This window comes from Rhinoderma darwinii, chromosome 2 (assembly GCF_050947455.1).
Source record: "Rhinoderma darwinii isolate aRhiDar2 chromosome 2, aRhiDar2.hap1, whole genome shotgun sequence".
Classification (NCBI taxonomy): Eukaryota; Metazoa; Chordata; class Amphibia; order Anura; family Rhinodermatidae; genus Rhinoderma; species Rhinoderma darwinii.
This window is the reverse complement of record NC_134688.1, coordinates 101545955-101568346: the sequence shown is the minus strand read 5'-3', so window position 1 is coordinate 101568346 and position 22392 is coordinate 101545955. Positions and strand designations below refer to the sequence as shown.

Below are 22392 nucleotides of genomic sequence, written 5' to 3'. Positions count from 1 at the left end.
CGGGTTTTAACTTGCTGCCCGCGCGATCGGGCAGCTGAATGTCGGGTCTCCGGCTGTCAGTGACTGCCGGGGACCCTGAGGAGAGGATAGAAGCAGCTTTCACTGCTTCTGTCTTCTCCGATGTGTTTTTACACAGCGTTCAATGAACGCTGTGTATAGGAATAGAGACAGCAGCAGCGGCGCTGTCTCTATTCCTCCCGGTGATCATGTGACAGGTCACATGATCGCCGGGTGCCGTTAGTGGCAGACTGCTGCTGGGTCTTACAAGACCCAGCACAGCCCTATTAGTGACAATCGTCACTATGAGAGGGCTGATTTCCCCTGTAACTTGGGCTGCTGTGCAGCTCCAGTTACAGTGGAAAAGATGGTGTAAAAGAAAGAAAAAATATATATAAAGTTCCCCAAAGGTCTTTTTTGACCTTTGGGGGACAGACCATAGTAAAAAAAAAATAATAAAGTAAAGTGCAAAAAAAAATTTAATAATAAATACACATAAAATACCCACCCCAAAAAAACATGTTCCCCCCCGCCAATCATTGTTGTAACGCTAGCGCTGACCCAATTACTCTAATATAGACATGTAATATATTAAAATTTACGGTAGACAATGACGATCACAAACAAAAGGTCTATTTTAGGTTAAAACTATGTTATTACCCCCAAAAAATAGCTGAAACGTAAAAAAGCTTATTTTTTTACTATTATTTTCAAACTTTATGAATAAAAATTCTAAAATCGCAAAAAAGGTGTGTATAAAAACGATAAAAAATGAAACCTGCATTGTCTACGGAAAAAACGTCGCAAAAATCACGTCGTTAGTCCAACAAATAAAAACGTTATAGCCATTTAACTAACACGTGCTAAAAATGGCTAAACGGTGTCTGGTCCTGAAGGCGCAAAATAGCCCGGTCCTGAACTGGTTAACACTTATTTGAACTTTTATTTTTTTTTTGTAGGGAAATTCAACAGGTGAACCTTTTTGATTGCTTCTATAATAATTTCAAGACTTCTGTTTTGCAATGTATTATTTCTTGAAGTTTATAAAAGACTTCCGAACATGGCAGACCTGGAGCCCCCGCACTCTGTAAACCACTTTAGGTGTCATGTTTGCAATCAGCTGTTGGGTGAATAACGGTAAGGCCACACAGAGCTGCCCTGACACAGTCGCCACACAGCTAACAACCGCGCCGGCACCATGTTCGGCGCAGCTGTCAATTACTATGTTATACCATATCCGGTAAAACTGCACTTTACCTGCAAAATCATGCAGCCATAAAGGGTGTATTAATTAATGGCCGCACGATTTTGCAGATAATGCGGGTAAAACGTCCCTTTAACACGCAGCCATTAACTGTATTTAACAGCCGTGCGAAACATGGTGGCGGTGTGAGTGTTGGCCGTTTCAGGGCTGCTCTGTGTGGCCTTATCCTAAGGGTTTTTGATTGCCTTTACTCATAGTAGATTAACCCTTTCATGACCAAGGGTCATTGATGCCCCTGTGTCGAGGTTAAATTTGTTTTCTACAGGACTTATGAGGCTTTCATTTGTTAGAGTAGTTTAATTCAGTGTTTTTAATATTTATGAGCAGACAAATCACAAAAAATAAAAAAAAAACACTTGTGTTTATATATATATATATATATATATATATATAAAGAGGGCTATATACTCATGACCATGAAAAAAATGGCAGTGAACAACGAATCAACTGTCCGTTTTGCATCAATGCGTCTCAAAATTTGAATCCATTTCCTGGCCGTTTTTAACCAACATTTGCCATCCGTTTTTTCATGGACGTGAAAATGGATGAATTTTATTTGTTAGGGTTTTTTGTCCCAACCCCCTGAAAACACCACAGTGCCCATGTAGATAGTGACGCAATACCACGGTAGATAGTGCCAATATAATGCCACAGTACCCATGTAGATAGTGCCACCCCCCTGTAAATAGCGCCACTCCCCCCTATAAATAGCAACATCCCCCCTGTATTTAGCTTTATCCCCGCTGCAGATAGTGCCACTGTAGCTCCCTGTAGGAGCGGAATCCCTCTGGCCGAAGATTCCACTCCTACAGGAAGCCCCTGATGTCTCTGTCCATATATGGACAGTGACGTCAGGGGTTAACTCTAAAAGTTAAGGATTCTGCTCCAGGAGTAGCCCCTGACGTCTGTCAATATATGGATAGTGACACCAGGGGCTTCTCGAGTAGTGAATCCCCGACACAGAGCAATCTGACACTGGGGATTCTGCTCCTAGGGAGAGCCGCTGACGTGATTGTTCATATATGGATAGTGACACCAGGGGCTTCTCCAGTAGCAGAATCCCCGGCCAGAGCGTCGGCTGGGGATTCCGCTCCTAGAGAGAGCCACTAACGATACCGTCCAAATGAACAGTGACGTAGGGCTCTCTCTAGAAGCGGAATCCCCGGTGTCAGATCGCACTGACCAGTCAGTTCAGGTGGTGCTGTCTACAGTGGGATGTTGCGGTCTGTGGGGGGGGGTGGGGGGACTGAGAGATGGCGGGGGCTCTCTCTAGGAGGGGAATCCTCGGCCAGAGTGCTGGCCGGGGGTTCCGATGCTGGAGGGAGCTTAGGTGGCGTTATCTACAGAGGGTTTTGCGCTGCCTACAGAGGGTTGTGGCTGGCACTATCTAGAGTGGGGGGTGTATTCCGGGGCTCTCATAGCCCCGGCCGACATAAGTGCAGTGCTGCTCACACTGAAGCACCACTGCACTCCTTAAACCCGTTCTAGGCTGTCAACGTTTATACACGTGCTAACTGCACAGGGCATCGGCAGTTAGAACGTATACAGCCGTATGGCAGTCGTGAAGGGGTTAATGTATGTGTTTCTCCTGAAAATTGCTTTTCTGTTTTTCTTGTTTTTTTAATTTTTTTGTAATTGGGTAAAATCAATACCAGACAACTGTATTGTTTAAATAATGTAATGAAGTTTTAGTAAACAAAAGTGGACAGTTTTCAGATAAACCATTATTTAATATTTAAAAAGCATAAACCGTTTTTTGTTCATTTTTAGAGCGCAGTGGAAAGTATATTTAATACCGTACACATTGTTTTGTTAACTGCCAAGTTGTCTCTTACAAAAATGTTTGGAATCCAGATACAGGGTTTATTATCTGACTTTCCAGACACTCATATGCTAACAAGTGGATGTGCCAGCATGTTTTGAGATTTACATGACAGTTTTCCATTATTCTGTTATCCCCAGTTCTATTCCATTTAAAGTGGTTGTTCGATGTCCGCAAACTCTTGTTATTAAAGGGTAACTAACTTTGATAAAACTTGACATGTCAGAAGTTTTAATCGGTGGAGGTCAAAGCACTGAGTTCCCCACCTATCTCTAAAATGAAGCAGCTAAAGTTTTTGGATGAGCGATGTGCCACTTCGTTTCCTCGGAAAGCCAAGTGAGGGGTGTACGGACCCATAGATTTTCTTTGGAGCCCATATACTGCTTGCTCGGCTTTCTGAGCAAAGCCAATCAGAAACTAAGCGGCACAGTGCTCACCCGACTGCTTCTACCACTGTTTTTCTCCGTGCTTGGACCCCCACCGATCATAACCGACATGTCAGGAGTTTTTTCAAAGTTTAGTTACCCTTTAACTACTACAACTACTTTAATATTCAGTATATGCAGTATAACTATTACTGCGCCCTACATGTATTATTTGCATCTTACATGGCTACATACAGTATGCTAAAATATTAACCTGTGTTAATATGAAATGTGAAAAACCAAATCCTAGAAACATGTATTTTATGATGGTGGACACCACATATGAGTAATCATTTGCTTATCCTCTTTGATCCAAGTAATCTATTTAGCAGTATCATACTCTGGGATTCCATATGGTGTCCATAGACGTTGTAATCCAAGTGATTTTACAATAATCTATAGTACTGAACACCATTAAGGCAATGTTTACATCCAAGTCAGAGGATCTGTTCGGAGACTCCAACACAAATTCCGTCAGATTTGACAGACATATTATCACTACATGCAGCACTATTCTTCCAGTCAGAACGACGGACAACATGATGGAACTTATTCTAAGTCAATAGGTTCGTTGGGCGCCGGTGGTATCGTTGTACAACGGATCTGACGCTGCATCGTGGTTTCTGTTCTAAATCACAAGGCAAATGTGAATAATCTTAATCTGACCAATCAAAATCTGCCATACCAGCTTCAAAATTTCTGTTGGTCAGTAGCAGTACACGCCTCAGAAATATGTGGGGCAATGAATACTTAGAAAACTGCACTAAATTGCGCTTTGTTTTCAAAGGCCCTTTCATATCCTGCAGCAAAATGTCTATATGCTGTAATAACATATTTTACGTTACTACAGTGTTTATAACTTTCTATTGAACAATAAATAAGCTACATAAAATTGTTACATTTAAAAAATTAGGTAGAAAAGGGGCACGGTCTAACCTTGTGACATACATAAGGAATTTTGCATTTATTTTTAAAGATAAACATACCCAATTATAAGATAAAAGAACCTTACTGGTGTATTTATACAGTGACTGCAGCAGCTACCTCCAAAATACTAGGTGGCATTCTATACTAGGGATGCACGATGCATCGAAACTTCGATACTGTGCCCCCCCCCCCCCAAACGGTTCGATACCGTTGTTTCATGTATTTGGATAGTAAGCTGTGCGGCCGCACTGCTCAGTATTGTAATACATGAATGTATGAGAGCGGGGCTGCAGCTGTGTAATACAGCCATTGCCGCGCTCCTGAGTCCTGACAAGTGCGCACCGTCAGGATGATGCGCGGCACTGAAGACAGAATATGGCGGGCGCACTACAAAACACCCCCATGTTCTGTCTACAGTGCCTGCGCTCATTAGTGGTGTGCCGGCCGCATCTCCTCATGCTGACCGCGCGCGCCCTTATGTCAGGAGCGGGGCAATGGCTGTGTTTCACAGCCACAGACGCAGCCTCGCTCTATAACGGCGGAGATCAGAGAAACCTCATCTCTGCCGCTATTCCCCTGAATGCTGCGATCAAAGCGGACTGTAGCGTACAGGATGAAAATGAGAATCGGGATGTAATATTAAATTAAAAAAAATACATACACCTTATTTTTCAATAAACATTAAAATAAGTCTCAATACATAAAACACACATATTCGGTATTGGCGCGGCCTTAATAAGCTGCACAACAATTTGCGTCATTTATGATGCGTACGCTGTAAAAAAAAACAAAAAACGTTTCACTTATTAATGTAAGGCACGAGGTTTAATTAATTTAACCTCCATGTGCCTCACGTTAATAGTAATTAACCCCATCATGTATCTCACACATTAACCCATTATGACTGAGAAACATGATGGGATTAATTACTATTAATGTGAGGCACATGGAGGTTAAATTCATCATCACACCTCGCGCCTCACATCAGAAAATGGAAGAACTTTTTTTAATTTTTTTTATTACTGTTGGCAAAGTATCGTTTTGATATCGAAATCGCAATAATACACAAAGTATCGGTATCGAAGTCCAACTTCTGGTATTGTGACATCCCTATTCTATGCACCTGTCTAACTTCTCTCCGCTACAGGGGATCCCCACAGAGTTCATAAATAGTCTGGTGGAAACGGGAAGTGCTGTAACTTATATATGCAGACATGGCCATGCAGTTTAGTTATGCATATTTGCTCCTTTGTTACTCTGCCTACAATCTAATTATTTTTCAATTTCAGGGAGAATTTACCTAGTCACTTCAAGTTTAAAGAGTACTGTCCCCAAGTTTTCCGAAATCTCCGTGAGCGTTTTGGAATAGATGACCTTGACTACCAGGTAAGCTGACAAAATTGACACGTACCTCTTGATCTAAATTAAGGACTTTTGCTATTAAGTTTTATTGAAAAACACATTTGCAGCATTGATAATACACTGTGCCATCACGTTGACATCGACAGTCTAGTTCACATTTGCATGGAGGCTAAATTAGCGGCATCTGTCGCACGCCCGGCCGAAATGACCAGAAACTATAGTGCAGCGTGCAATGAAAACGGCGCTTCCGGTTTTTCCCTTATTCTGCTCCTCTGACGGAGCAGAACGACGGAATGGAAAATGCAGGTGTGAACCCAGCCTAAATCTGCGCATGGAAAAGAAGAGTAAATGCTAACAAATTAAAGAGGCTCTGTCACCAGATTATAAGTGCCCGATCTCCTACATAATATGATCGGCGCTGTAATGTAGATAATAACAGTGGTTTTTATTTTGAAAAACACAATTTTTGAGGACGTTATGAGCAATTTTAGATTTATGCTAATGAGTTTCTCAATGGACAACTGGGCGTGTCTTTACTTTTGACCAACTGGGCGTTGTGAAGAGAAGTGTATGACGCTGACCAATCAGCGTCATACACTTCTCATTGTTCCAGCCCAGCTTCTTTCACTGCACAATCACACTGGAACATTGGGCTGGAACAATGAGAAGTGTATGACACTGATTGGTCACTGATTGGTCAGCCTCATACACTTCTCTTCATAACGCCCAGTTGGTTAAAAGTAAAGACACGCACGGTTGTCTATTAAGAAACGAATTACCATAAATCTAAAATTGCTCATAACGTCCTCAAAAATTGTGTTTTTCAAAATAAAAACCTCTGCTTTAATCTACATTACAGCGCCGATCCGATTATATGTGCCCTATCGCCTACATAATCTGGTGACAGAGCCTCTTTAATATTCTATATAATTTTTAATGGACAATGAGCTATTGATTAACTCAAGTTTTAATGTTAACAATTTTTTTTAAAGGGTTAGGTAGCTTTTATTTTTTGGGAGTTTTTCATGTGAGCGTCTACTAATCCTCAATGAATTAGAATATCTTAAAGTTAATTTATTTCAGTAATTAAATTCAAAAAGTGAAACTCCTATATTATATAGATTCATTACACACAGAGGGATCTATTTCCAGCATTTTTTCCTTTTAATGTTGATTATGGCGAACCGTCAATGAAAACCCCAAATTTTGTCTCAGTAAATTAGAATGTTATATAAGCCCAATTTCAAAAAAATTTGATGTCGAAATGTGCAGTATATGCCCTCAATACTTGGTTGGGCTCCTTTTGCATGAATTACTGCATCAATGCGGCGTGGCATGGAGGTGACCAGCCTGTGGCACTGCTGAGGTGTTATGGATACTCAGGTTGCTTTGATAGCGTCCTTCAGCTCGTCTGCATTGTTGGGTCTGGTGTCTCATCTTCCTCTTGACAATATCCCATAGATTCTCTATGGTGTTTAGGTCGGGCGAGTTTGCTGGCCAATCAAGAACAGTGATACTGTGGTTATTACACCAGGTATTGGTACTTTTTGGCAGTGTGGGCAGGTGCCAAGTCCTGCTGGAAAATGAAATCCGCATCTCCATAAAGCTTGTCAGCAGAGGGAAGCATGAAGTGCTCTAAAATTTCCTGCTAGACGCTGCGCTGACTCTGGACTTGATATAACACAGTGGACCAACACCAGCAGGTGACACGGCCCCCAAACCATCACTGACTGTGGAAACTTCACACTGGAGCGCAAGCCACTTGGATTGATGCCTCTCCACTCTCCCTCCAGACTCTGGGACCTTGATTTCCAAATGAAATGCAAAATTTACTTTCATCTGAAAATTTGGACTTTGGACACTGAGCAACAGTGTTTGGTCCACTGTTATATCAAGTCCAGAGTCAGCGCAGTCGTCTACCAGGAAATTTCAGAGCACTTCATGCTTCCCTCTGCTGACGAGCTTTATGGAGATGCTGATTTCATTTTCCAGCAGGACTTGGCACCTGCCCACACTGCCAAAAGTACCAATACCTGGTCTAATTACCACAGTATCACAGTGCTTGATTGGCCAGCAAACTCGCCCGACCTAAACCCCATAGATTCTCTATGGGATATGGTCAAGAGGAAGATGAGACACCAGACCCAACAATGCAGACGAGCCGAAGGACGCTATCAAAGCAACCTGGGCTTCCATAACACCTCAGCAGTGCCACAGGCTGATCTCCTCCATGTCCCATCGCATTGATGCAGTAATTCATGCAAAAGGAGCCCCGACCAAGTATTGAGGGCATATACTGCACATACTTATTAGTAGGCCAACATTTCAGTATAAAAAATCATTTTTGAAATTGGGTTTATATAATATTCTAATTTTCTGAGACACTACATTTTGGGTTTTCATTAACTGTTAGCCATAATCATCAACATTAAAAGAAAAAAATGCTGGAAATAGATCACTCTGTGTGTAATGAATCTATATAATATAGGAGTTTCACTTTTTGAATTGAATTACTGAAATTAACTTTTTGATATTCTAATTCATTGTGAAGGGCTAGTATATTAAGAGGGGAAATTGCTACTATCCATTGATGGTCCTAATGGGCTGACACTTCCTGTTCTGTAGAGATCACTTCTAAGCCGTGTATTAAAACTATTGCAAGAAATAAGTAGCCGATTCCTATAGCGATGAATGGGATCACTTCTATCATTTTTAATAGACTGCGTAATCCTAGCAAGTGTTGTAGATAGTGATAAAGAATTTAAGAGAACACCACTGTAGTTAAAACTTTTCATATCTGGGAAAGGGTTTCCTTTATAAGTTTTAAATGCTTTATTGTAACTGCAGATTTCACAGCTTGTAAGGGCTGAAGTTCTTTAAGGGTTTATGTTCTAATTAAGTTTTAACCACTATTGAAGTTGTATGCCAAGTAGTTTATATTCACAAGTCTGTCTTACTTTTTGGAAAAGAATACATAAAATCCTCTTATTAAAGCAAATCTGCTTATCGCTGTATAATGAAATGTCTGAATTCCTAAGGGCTCTAAAGGGAAAGCAGCGGTAGAAAAAGATGTGCTTTTATTAAGGCGTGCTTTAATACAAAACGAATCCATTTATTTTTCTACCATAATGGTAAGCCGTATGCAGTAAAGTAATATATATATAATACATATAATATATGCTGCTTCAGTAATATTCACTATGAGATAACTACTCTTGTTTTAAGCTCTTTTTGTTGAGATGTTACAAACCCTATTTAACCACGTAATCTCACTGCCCCATTCACGTGTTTCTATTGATATAGTAATTTTCTTTGATAAAATATAGAATCTGAGGCCGCTCTTATTTACTCATCTCAAGCAATGCTCTCTGATCACACAGCTTAAAAACTATCCTTACGTCTGGAAAATCTGCGCTCGCACGAACTCCCTGTAATCGCTTATCTCAGGGAAGGAAAAAATGTCTCGACACTATTAACCCCTTAACGACAGCCAATACGCCTTTTCTCGGCGGCCGTTAAGCGTACTTATGCCAGAGCGCCGCTTTTTCACGGCGCTGTGACGTAAGCCCAGCACGGGTGACCTGTGCCGGCTAAAGCGGATGTCGGGCATCTAAAGACAGCTGGGCACCTGATTTAACGAGCGGGATAGATATCAACATCGATCTCACCCCTTTAGCCCCTTAGATGTGGCACTCAATAGCGAGCGCCGCGTCCCAGTGGTTTTGGAGGGAGGGTGCTTGCTCGCGCTCTCTCTCCCCCTTACCCCACCGCCACCCTGCAATTGCAATCGCTCGATGCCGATGGCTTCTATGGCAGCCGGGGGCCTGACAAAGGCCCCCAGGTCTGCCTGTAGTGGATGCCTGCTAAGCCATGCCTGAGGCATGACCTAACTGGTAGCTGTAAGTTTTACACTGACCGGAAATAATATGCTGCAATTAGGGATGTCACGATACCAGAATTTGAACTCCGATACCGATACTTCGTTTACTATTGTAATTTCGATACCAATTCGATGTGAGGCGCGAGGTGTGATGAATTTAACCTCCATGTGCCTCACATTAATAATAATTAACCCCATCATGTTTCCCAGTCATAATGGGTTAATATGTAAGGTACATGATGGGGTTAATTACTATTAATGTGAAACACATGGATGTTAAATTCATCACACCTCGTGCCCCACAATAAGTGATAGAAAGCAGTTTTTATTTTATTTTTTACAGCGTACACATAAGTGATGCAAAAAAATTGTTGTGCAGGTTATTACGGCTGCGCCAATATTGATTGTGTGTATATTTTATGTATTGAGACTTATTTTAATGTTTATTGTAAAAAAGGTGTATGTGTATTTTTTATTTTTATTTAACATTACTTTTGTTTTTACTTTATTTTTTTAAACTTTAATGTACTGGCATATATCTCTATTACAGTACATTAACCTGTGTACTGATAGTACACAGGAAGTTGTTAGGACATACCCAAGTATGCCCTAACAGGAAATATGGTAGGACAGCCCTGGGGTCCTTCATTGGACCCCGCGTTGTCTGCCCATATATGGTATGTCCCTCAATCGCGTCACAGGAATTCTCTGTGACGCGATCCAGGGGCATCCCCCCTTCTCATTTTCCCCTGAATGCTGCAGTCCGATGTGATCGCAGCATTCACGGGAATAGCGGTGGAGATTAGTGGTTTCTCTGATAATACAGCCATTGCCCCGCTCCTGACAGGAAGTGCGCGCGTGGTCAGCATGAGGTAATGCGGCCGGCGCTGCAGTAATTTGCGGCGGTTCAGGCACTGAAGTCAGAACATGGGGGTGTTTTGCAGCGTGCCCGCCATGTTCTGTTTTCAGTGCCGCCGCTCATTGGTGCAGCGCCGGCCGCATCGCATCATCCTGAACGCGCACCTGTTATCAGGACTCAGGAGTGCGGCAATGACTGTATCACACAGCCGCAGCTCCGCTCTCATACATTCATGTGTTACAATGCTGAGCTGTGCAGCCGCACAGCGAAGTATCGAAATACATGAAATAACGGTATTGAACCGTTTGGGGATGCAGAGTATCGAAACCGTATCGAAGTTTCGATGCATCGTTCATACCTAGGAATGAGCTGTAATTTGTATTTGGTTCTATTTTTCTGTACATGCGATTCTTTAAAAAAAAAAAAAAAAAAATTCCCTCACTATTCCATGTTTTGGGAGACGAGGAAACCAAAAAACGGCAATTCTCGCAGTGTTTTTTTCTTTTTTACAGTGTTCACAGTGCAGATTAAACAACATGTTAACTTTGTTCTGTGAGTCGATACGATTACAGTAATGCCAAATTTATATAGTTTTTTTTCCGTTTTACTACTTTCCCACAGTAAAAATACTATTTTCTAAAAAGAAAATATCCTGTTTTAGTGTCGCCATTTTCTGACCACATTAACTTTTTGATTTTTCAGTTGATATCGCTGTGGGAGGGCTTGTTTTATGCGTGACGAACTGTAGTTTCTATTCGTACCATTTGGAGTACTTGCGACTTTTTGATTGCTTTTTATGGAAAAAAATTTTTTAGACAAGATGACCAAAAAATTAAATGCTGTCACTGTTATTTATTACATTTTTTTACGGTGTTCACCATGCGGTAAAAATAACATGATATTTTTTTTTATAGTTCAGTCCGTTCCTAACGCGGGGATATGTATTATATATCGTTTTTTTCCAACTATAAAGGACTTCATCAAGGAAACACAGTGATTTTATTGTTTTTGTTAGTTAATACTTTTTATTTATTTATTTTTCTTAAACTTTTTATTTTACACTTATTTGGTCGATTTTGAAGATCTGGTCTTCTGATCCCCTGTACCATACACTGCACTACTTATGTAGTGCAGTGTATTGTAACTGTTATTCTTCATCTGACAGTTTGCCTATTAGGTCCTGCCTTGGGTAGGACCTAATAGGCTTACGTACCTGGCCGACCAGGAAGCCGTTGCTAGGCTTCCTGGTTGCCATAGCAACCATCGGCACCCGCGGTCTGTCAAAGGGGGGGGCGGTGGTGTACAGAGGGAGCCCCCTCCCTCTGTCAACCACTTCAATGCGGCGGACGGCATTGACCGCCTCATTGAAGGGGTTAGATCGGCGGTAACTGCCAACACCGCCGTTGCAGAGGGATGTCACCTGTATATTAAAAGCTGCCACCCGCTGAATTTGAAACGCACAGCTCCTGTTCCCGCTTCATCTACAGGGCATGACTGTACGCCCTATTGCAGAAATGCACTGTAAATCAGGACGTACAGTCACGCCCAATATAGGGAAGGAGTTAATAACGAATATTTCTTTTTGCTACAAAACATCAGTTATGATCCGTGAGGAGTGGACTGGCCAATTCCAGAAATATCGACTTTTCTCGCCGGTGCCTTTCACTTTCAGATACTCTTCACGAGACTCCTCTGATTTTGAAGAAGGAAATATTGAGACGTATGCTTCCTCCGATAACGACGGGAAACCTTTATTTCTAGCAGAAGAATTCTGAAAATCTGCTTAAAGCAGTAAGGCTATGTTCACACAGAGTATTTTGGGGGAGGAATATCTGCCTCAAAATTCCGTTTGGAACTTTGAGGCAGATTTTCCTCTCCCTGCACGCCGATTTTCGCGCCGTTTTTCGCCCGCGGCCATTGAGCGCCGCGGGCATAAAACAGCGCGAAATACGCTTTTTCTGCCTTCCATTGAAGGTAATGGGAGGTCAGAGGCGGAAGCGCCCGAAGATAGGGCATGTCGCTTCTTTTTCCCGCGAGGCAGTTTTACTGCTCGCGGGAAAAAGACGCCGACGCCTCCCATTGAAATCAATGGGAGGCGTTCTCGTGCCGTTTTTGCCGAGTTTTGCGACGCGGTTTCCGCGTCAAAAAACTCGGCAAAATACTCCGTGTGAACATAGCCTAAGAGCCACCATGAAGACTGAGGAGGCTAAAGAACCTAAATCAATACAGGATCACATTTTCAAGCATCTGAAATAGAAAAAAAAAGTGTTTCCAATCCATTAGAACATTAAAAAGGGAGCCACAAAGAATGGTCTGAAGCTTCTAGGAGAAAAAAAAATTTCGGGATCAAACGGAAGTATCAGTTTGCAAAGTAAGATTTTGAGAAATGGGACAAGATGTCAAGAATAGACGCTCCAGTAGCTAGAATTTCTAAGCGTTCTTTACATCCATTTGAAGAAATGGGTCTGGAGAATGGATAAAAAAAAGCAGAGGGTATCTGTAAGCGCACTTGGGAGGAAGATGGTACTGTGGCATTCAAGCCAAGTATTGCTGTAACATGTACGATGAGATCTTTTAAAATATGATTGTAGGATATGGAAGATCACTTAAAATCCAGAGCCCTCCGAGAGCAAATTCTGTTCTCTCCCTGTCCTTATGAAAGCTGTGGATTTTCTCTCGGATACCTCAGCTGACAGTCGGACTCTGCCAGAGCATCTATCACATTCAATTCTGCCAGAAGAGCTCTCTGGCTTCCCTCGGTCAGGGGACGCTGGTTCCAAGTTCAGATTATGCTCCATAGCCTGTGAAGGTGATAGGCTGTTAGGCACAGGGCTAGATGAAATTTTATATCAATCCTCTGATAAAAGGGAAGGCTTTCCCTAATTTTCTTGTTATTTTCAGCAGACTGTCTTTTCGAGGTCAAAGATAAAATGTCCAGAAAGAGAGCCATCCTAAGGGCTGATTCAGACGAACGTGGCGTTTTTGCGCACACAAAACACGCAGCGTTTTGCCTGCGCAAAAGCCACTTACCTACTCCGTGAGGCAGCATCATACGATGCGCGGCTGCGTGCTTTTCGCGCAGCCGCCATCATTATGACACGCCATTTGGATGTTTGTAAACAGAAATGCACGTGGTGCTTTTCTGTTTACATTCATCCTTTTGACAGCTGTTGCGCGAATCAGGCAGTTCACACGGAAGTGCTTCCGTGCGACCTGCGTGGTTTTCACGCACCCATTGACTTCAATGGGTGTGTGATGCGCAAGATACGCAGAGATATTGAACGTGTTGCGCTTTTTACGCAGCGGACAAACGCTGCGCAAAAAGCACGGACAGTACTGCCCCATAGACTTCTATTGGTCCATGCGAGCCGCGTGAAAACAACGCGGCCTGCACGGACGCAATTCACATTCGTGAAACAAAGGTTTTTCTCTTCAATCCTACCAGTGCAGAGGTCAGAAGGGAAGTCCTCAAATATGGTCAGAAATGCCTTCATCTCCTTGAATTACAGAAATAGTCATGGCTACCAGATAACGTTAGGGACATTTCCTCCTGGAAATTGTCACTACTGTTAACTCTTCATCGGCAAGCTAGATCACGACCTCTAGTTAAATTAGGGTAGCTACATCCTTTGCCTACAGTCTCATAGAGAAGGCCATTGCTTTGATCCTGAAAGCTTACTTAGAGGCTCTGTCACCACATAAGTGCCCTATCTTCTACATAATATGATCGGCGCTGTAATGTAGATTACAGCAGTTTTTTATTTAGAAAAACAATAAATTTTGACGGCGTTAGGATCGATTTTAATTTATGCTAATGACTTTCTTAATAGACAGTTGGGCGTGCTTTTACTTTTTTGACCAAGTGGGCAATGTGGAGAGAAGTGTAGGACGCTGACTAATCAGCGTCCTACACTTCTCTCCATTCATTTATTCAGCACATAGTAATCGTGCTAGATCATGATGTGCAGTCACTTACTGACACATTAACGTTACTGAATTATCTTGAGAGTTAATAGACATCGCTTCCAGCCAGGACGTGATGTCTATTCACAATCCTGACGCTTCGGTAATGTTTGTGTGGGACTTACAGCACAGCAAGCGTAATCTCGCGAGATCACGCTGTGAACTGTCATTTACATTACAGCGCCGATCACCTTATGTAGGAGATGGGGCACTTATTATGTGGTGACAGAGCCTCTTTAACAGGAGCTGTATCTACTTCCTGGGCTGGGAGTGCTTCTGTCACGATAGATCAGATCTGCAAAGTCCAAACACTTCTATCGCTGTTATAAACTGGATGTAGTGTTCATCCATGACTTTTGGCCGTAAGGTCCTTCATGCTGTAGTCCCACTCAGAAATAAAAAATTTGTTAATTCTCCTAGGGATGCTGTTGTGGAGGTGTAGTAAAAAAAAAAAAAGATTACTTACCGTTATCGTATTTTCCTGTAACTTTTAGGAGAGCACAGGGTTTTTTTCCCTCCTTTCATTGTATGATACCTATATTGTTCAATACATTTCTCTTTGTATTTGACCTGCATATATATCGCGATATATGGTGTTAACTGGGGAAGGTAAGGAGAAGGGTGTATTTAACCTTCCTCATTGTTTCGTGTCCCTCTGAAAGGCGGGAATCCCTCCTTAGGCTGAGTTCACACGGGATGGATACACTGCATAATAGCATCCAACGTATCTGCCCTGTGCGACGTAGGGAATTCCGGAAAAAGCACACCAAACTGTGGTGCACATCTTCGCCCGGAATGTCAGCTGCGGAAAACTGCAGCACTTTCCAGCCTGCTAGCATGACGTTTCATCCCAGGAGACCGCCGGCCTGTGACGCGTCATCCCAGGAGGCAGGCCCTCCAGACCGACCTTCTGGGATGATGTTTCATCCCATGTGACCGCTGCTACAGCCTGTGATTGTCTACAGCGGGCACATGGGATGAAACTTCATCCCAGAAGGCCGCACTGGAGGGAGGAACACAGACTTCTGGGTAAGTATGAGTTTTGGGGGGGTTTTCTGCCGCAAAAAAATGCAATAACTGCTATTTGTTGTTTTTACCTCCCCATTGAATTCAATGGGGAAAACCTGCAACAGATAGGCGGCGTTTAAAAATTCCGCACCACAGGTAAATTTTTGAGCGTTATTTTCCCGCTCAGTATTTACGCAGAGTGTGGATGAGATTTGTTTTATTTCATCCACTTAGATGCTACTCTATTTGCTGCAGATTTTCTGCGGCGAGTTCCGTTGTGGAAAAACCGCAGTATTTACGCAACGTGTGAACTGACCCTTATGGTGCCGTCGTGGAGGTTACATGAAAATTTGATTACCGCTAAGAAATAATTTTTCCTTCCAATTAAATTAAAGAATTTGTTCTGACCGACTATAATAATTGGGTATGATGGCCATACCAGTCCCTGATGTATTTCTGTGCACATATAAAATGGACTATAGTGTGGCCGGGTTAAGTTTGTCTTTCATACTTTAGCACTACTACTGTACATCTAATTTCTTAACTTCATTTTAGGTCTCTCTGACACGTAGTTCCCCATATACTGAAAGTGAAGCTCATGATGGAAGATTTCTTCTGTCTTACGACAAGACCCTGGCAGTTAAGGAAGTCTCAAGTGAAGATATTGCAAACATGCATAGTATCCTATCAGACTACCACCAAGTAAGAAAAACAAACGGGGGATAGCTGTTTCTTTTTGGTACCCTTTCTAAGCACATTTATGTTCGCAATTGAATCTATATTTTGACGGAAATGCAGTTATTTTTTCCGTAATGTTTTTTTATTTTATTCACTTCTCTTCTTATAAAATATTATAGATCTGTAGAACAGGTTGCAATGCTTATACCAAATATCTGAATATAGAAAGGTTACAAAGCACCAAATAATAATGTATTATATGCAATATTATTTATGTGTTTCTTATATTCTGTTACTTTTTAATCCATTTTTATTAACCTTTTTAATCCCATAATAGATACATTATGTAAAAAAAAAACCTTAATAAGAAAAACGAAGTATGCCCTAACTGGCATTAATAGACTGCCCTAGGGTTATTCAATGGGCTCTGAGCAATCTGCCAATTTTAAGCTTTGATAACCGCATACAACGGGTTAAACAACGGAGATCTGAGGTGTCTCTGATCTCGGTCATTCGAGCGGTCCAACAGCTGTGTATTACAGTTGCTGGCCTGATCTTGCAGACACCGTGACAGCGCCCACGCTGTCATAGCATCGTAATAGTACGGCGCAGGTTCTCTGAGTGTTTTACCTGCATCATACTATTATAGCATGGGTCATCAAGTGGTTAAATAGCCTTTTCAGGCTTGAAAACATTGGATCAAATCATAGAAAACTTTATATCTCTAAGCTTAGCATCTCCCCCCCCCCTCAACAGATAAGATGGGAAGGGAGACCTGACTGATTACCTGGACTTTGAGATCTTTATCTCTTTCTCTCTCTCACTTTCTCATTTCTAAGGCTATGTTCACACGGAGTATTTTGGGGGAGGAATATCTGCCTCAAATTTCCGTTTGGAACTTTGAAGCAGATATTCCTCTCCCTGCACGCCGATTTTCGCGGCAATTATCGCGCCGTTTTTCGCCCGCGGCCATTGAGCGCCGCGGGCATAAAACAGCGAGATATACGCTTTCTCCTGCCTCCCATTGAAGTCAATGGGAGGTCGGAGGCGGAAGCGCCCGAAGATAGGGCATGTCGCTTCTTTTTCCTGCGAGGCAGTTATACTGCTCGCGGGAAAAAGACGCCGACGCCTCCCATTGAAATCAATGGGAGGCGTTCTCGGGCCGTTTCTGCCGAGTTTTGCGACGTGGTTTCCGCGTAAAAAAACTCGGCAAAATACCCCGTGTGAACATAGCCTAAGAGGTCCTTAATACGAAGTTAAAGTACATAAATATTTTCTATGGATACAAAATTTCACTTGTAAATAAAATCCTGCACAAACATTTTTTTCCTGGAGGTTGATTTAATAGATTTTTCTTTGTTTTCTAGCATATCGTGAAATGTCATGGTAGCACACTTTTACCTCAGTTTTTGGGGATGTATCGTTTAAGTGTAGACAACGAAGACTTCTACATGCTGGTAATGAGAAATATGTTTAGTCATCGCCTAACCGTTCACAGGAAGTATGATCTTAAGGTGAGAGAGTGTGTTTTATGGATTTCAAATAAATCCCCTTCTAGCTTTTTTCTTACTGCACCCATAGAAAACCACAGGTCCATTATGTACCTCCATGTGCCTCAGATTTCATACACAGGTTTTTTTCCTCCTAAGATTCATGTGTAATCAGATATAAAAAATAAAATAAATTGTGGCATGTTTCATTGTGTGCCGATGGTGAAGCATTTGTCCTAGCAGAAAAAAATGTCCATGATGTGGTCTCCTCGACATTTTCAGCTCACAGGTCTCTTCGCGCTCTACCCTCCATGTATTGAATTCTATATACGGAGGGGACAGGCTTAGCAGCACTATATTTTATTAAACATATGGGTTCATTTGATTCGTGAATGATGTCTTTTCTTTTTTGTTTGACTCCTTTTTAATGTATTTGGATTAATAAAAATCTACCTTTCTACTTTTGGCTTTTTTGTGCACTCTGGTCTCTTTCTTTTCTCTTTCTATCGTTCTGTTCTTTTATTCAATGCTTTGAAGGCACAAATTGGGTACTTCTTTCTAGGCACAAAATAAAATATGGGAGATGAATATTTGAGACCCTCAAATTGGTTTTCAAAATTAACGTGCCACTCCATTAGGTTACACCGTGCATACTACACAACGGAGGTTTCAATGTAATTCACCTGACCTATGCCCCAAATCCATAATTCCTCTGGAATCTCCTTTCATTTAGTCAACAGATTAGATTCGGCAATGATGAAATGGGCTGTCCTGTTGCGAGTGACCCAAGACGTGTCTTTTGTTTCTAGACCCAGAAGATTATCCCTCTGTCCCTGATCGAACCTTTTTGACCTACATCCTCTTTTTATAGGACAAAAATGTGTGGCAAGATGTTGACTGGCCGATCACACACGAACTCTAAGGCTGGGTTCACAGAGTTTTTTTTACGCGTTTTTTGACGCGGAAACCGCAGCGCAAAACTCATCAAAAACGGCCCAAAAAATGCCTCCCATTGATTTCAATGGGAGGTGGTGTGTTTTTCCCGCGAGCGGTAAAACAGTCTCGCGGGAGAGAGAAGGGACATGCCCTATCTTCGGGCGTTTAGAGTTTTATGCCCGCAGCGCTCAATGGCCGCAGGCGAAAATCAGCGTGCAGGGAGAGGAAAATCTGACTCAAACTTCCAAACGGAATTTTGAGGCTGAATTTCCGTCTGCAAAATACTCAGTGTAAACCCAGCCTAAGACTGGATACCTTCAGTCACTGCCACTTTCCACTTTAAAAATAAGTTTGTTTGTCACCACAAAAAAGTCCAGTTTCTTAAAATCTTGCTCTGTTGGACTTCCTCATCCCACACACAAGATTCTAGCAATATTCCTTCCGCCTCTGCTCGTATACCCCTTAACACATCGGTACCCTGAGGTTACTTCACTTTGCTTTAGTTATTTCACTCTTCTCCTCTCTCCTTTTTTTGTATGGGGTCTTCCCTGTTTCACTTTTGTGCACATTCAACTATTAATACAGACACTTCCTGCCTAGAGTTGGTTGGTTATATTATGGATATACGGTTTGTGCAGATTCATAATTCTACTGACTGATCACCAGAATTTGCTTTAATTTGTATGTTCCGAATGATCATTTTCTCCTGTATGCAGAGCTTAAAGAGGCTCTGTCACCACATTATAAGTGCCCTGTCTCCTACATAAGGAGATGGGCGCTGTAATGTAGGTGACAGTAATGCTTTTTATTTTAAAAAACGATCTTTTTTTCACAACGTTAGGAGCGATTTTAGTTTATGCTAATGAGCTTTCTTAATGCCCAAGTGGGTGTACTTTTACTTTCGACCAAGTGGGCGTTGTACAGAGGAGTGCATGACGATGACCAATCGGCATCATGCACTCCTCTCCATTCATTTACACTGCACTAGCGATATAGATATATCGTTATGTGCAGCCTCATACAGAAGCCCTAACATTACTAGTATCCTGATAATGAATACACATGAAATCCAGCCTGGACGTCATGTGTACTCAGAATCCTGACACTTCTGACTCTTTCTGTGAGATTCTAGCAACGGATACGAAATCTCGCGAGATTACGAGATAAACGAGATTTCGTATACGTTGCTGTAAATCTCACAGAAAAGATTCAGAAGTGTCAGGATTCTGAGTACACATGACGTCCAGGCTGGATGTTCATGTGTATTCATTATCAGGACACTGTAGTAATGTTAGGGTTTGTGTATGTAGCTGCACATAGTGATATAACTATATCGCTAGTGCAGTGTAAATGAATGGAGAGGAGTGCATGATGCTGATTGGTCAGCGTCATGCACTCCTCTGTACAACGCCCACTTGGTCGAAAGTAAAAGTACGCCCACTTGGGCATTAAGAAAGCTCATTAGCATAAACTAAAATCGCTCCTAACGTTGTGAAAAAAGATCGGTTTTTTAAATAAAAAGCATTACTGTCACTTACATTACAGCGCCCATCTCCTTATATAGGAGACAGGGCACTTATAATGTGGTGACAGAGCCTCTTTAATAAACTGGATTTTGTTTAAAACCTTTTTTTATTTAATATTGTGGTTACAGATCATAGTTGTCTCCCACTATTGTTGCTCCATGATGTTGTGCCTACGGCTTTTGTAGTATGAAACCATAGGGATTCCTCATGTCGCCCTTCAGACCGGACACCATTGTGTGGTGCTTTTTTTACACATCACATTTCAATGTTTTAACGCCCTTTATATTTATTGCTTAAATGGACATCAACTTTTCATACAACTTATGATCTAATAATCTACCTGATCTAGATCAACTTGGTAATTTACTTACTGTTACAATGTAGGTGCTTTATCCATGCAAATTCTGTGTGAAGTCACTGCTACTAGGTGTCTCCCTTCCTGTAGTTTGCTGTCCAGCCCTTGTTAAACAAAATCTGTTCCTAGTTACAAATGGGCTGCAGAAGGTTGGGGTGTGTCTCTTCACTTCCTGTCAATATAAGGCTATGAGGAGTGGAGGGGGAGCAGAATGAGTGAGCGACACAGACCAGCTGCCTATACAAGTCTGTTAAGAGTGGAGGGGGGAGCAGAGTGAGAGACAGACAGATGTACTGCAGCTTCTAATAAGTATCTACCCAGTCCTGAATTCTTAAGTAAGCTGCTCAAACCTCCTGTATAATGTCCTCCATGCTGCTGCAGCTTCTATTTACGTGATGGAGATAGGAGAGCAGGATTCTCCTCTTCTATGTGTGCAGTGTATAGAAGACACAACAATTAGGCTCCGCCCACTAGCTCAGAGAAGACTAAGAATTTAAAACCTGCAGAGGGGAAAACTGCTAAAAGAAAAAAGTCCTACAATGGCCAGAAAGTCATTCCTCATGTACACATACTAGTCCATCGCAATGAATTAGAATATCATCAAAAAGTTTATTTATTTCAGTAATTCAATTCAAAAAGTGCAATTCCTATATTATATAGATTCATTACACACATAGTGATCTATTTCCAGCATTTTTTTTTTCTTTTAAAAATGTGTATATATAATTTTATTTTTTTTATTGCTGTTTTTGTCACCTTAGCCCTCCCAAAAAAAAAAATGGGATAAAAAGTTGCATGTACCCCAAAATGGTGTCGGTGAAAACTAAACTTTGCCCTGCAAATATTTAAGCCCTCACACCGCTAAATTGATGGAGGATTAAAACCATTATGGCTCTCATATTTTATTTTTTGTTTTTTAGCAAATAGTTTTATTTTTATAAAAGTGGTAAAACAAAACATATAAACTTGGTATTGCCGTAATCGTACTAACCTGTAGAATAAGGTGAATATGCAGTTTTTACCGCCTGATGGATGCCGTAAAAACAAACCCCCCCCCTTCCCAAAAAAAAATTTGCATAATGGCTGTTTTTTGCCCATTTCACCCCACAAATATTTTTTTTCAGCTTCCCAGTACATTATGCGTTACAATAAGGGTATGTTCACACGCTGAGTCAAAAACCATGGGAAAACAGCTCCTGATTTTCTGAGACGTTATTTAAGCCGCTCGCGATTTTCGCAGCGTTTTTTACATCCATTTTTGGTGCTGTTTTCAATAGCCGTTTTTTCCATTGCAATCAGTGGGCAGATGTTTGGAGGCGTTCTGCTTCCGATTTTTCGGGCGTTTACGGCTTGAAAATAGGCCGTGTGAACATACCCTAAATGGTATAACTTGTCTCGCAAAAAACAAGCTCTCACACGGCTATATCAATGAAGAAATAAAAAAAGTTATGGCTTTTGGAAGGCGGGGAGGAAAAAACGAAAATGAAGAGAACTCAAATTGGCCTAGTCTTTAAGGGGTTAATACATCCTTCTTTACCTGCTGCGGGGCCAAAGTTATTTAAAAAGTGGGGCTTCATGGCGAACCAAAATTGCAGAATTGTTCTCACACTACAGTGCAAAGTAAATAGTTTTAGAAACCCCGGTCACACGTTAACAATCCGTGGTGAAATCCGTATGTAATGTAAATATATTCACTTGCTGATGTTTCCAGGTTGTGCAGTGGAAGGAATTTGCAGCATGTGAACATGGCCTCAAGTGATTTCAAGTACAAGTTTCCAAATTCTCCAAAAATGACCCAACCAAATTTAAGTGAAGCTCCCAAGTTTCACCTTCTAAGGCTGTGTTCACACAGTTTTTTGCAGGAGGAAAATTCTGCCTCAAAATTCCGTTTGGGATTTTG

At 41.6% G+C, this 22392-nt stretch overlaps 1 protein-coding gene across 1 annotated transcript in view; it reads left to right on the top strand.

Annotated features, from left to right (window-relative positions):
• Positions 1-22392, top strand: part of PIP4K2C (phosphatidylinositol-5-phosphate 4-kinase type 2 gamma) — a 50643-nt gene that overhangs the window by 13279 nt on the left and 14972 nt on the right. The window contains exons 3-5 of the mRNA XM_075851977.1: positions 5725-5821; positions 16063-16209; positions 17553-17699. Of these exons, the coding sequence (XP_075708092.1) occupies positions 5725-5821; positions 16063-16209; positions 17553-17699 (391 nt within the window). The remainder of the gene's footprint in view (positions 1-5724; positions 5822-16062; positions 16210-17552; positions 17700-22392) is intronic.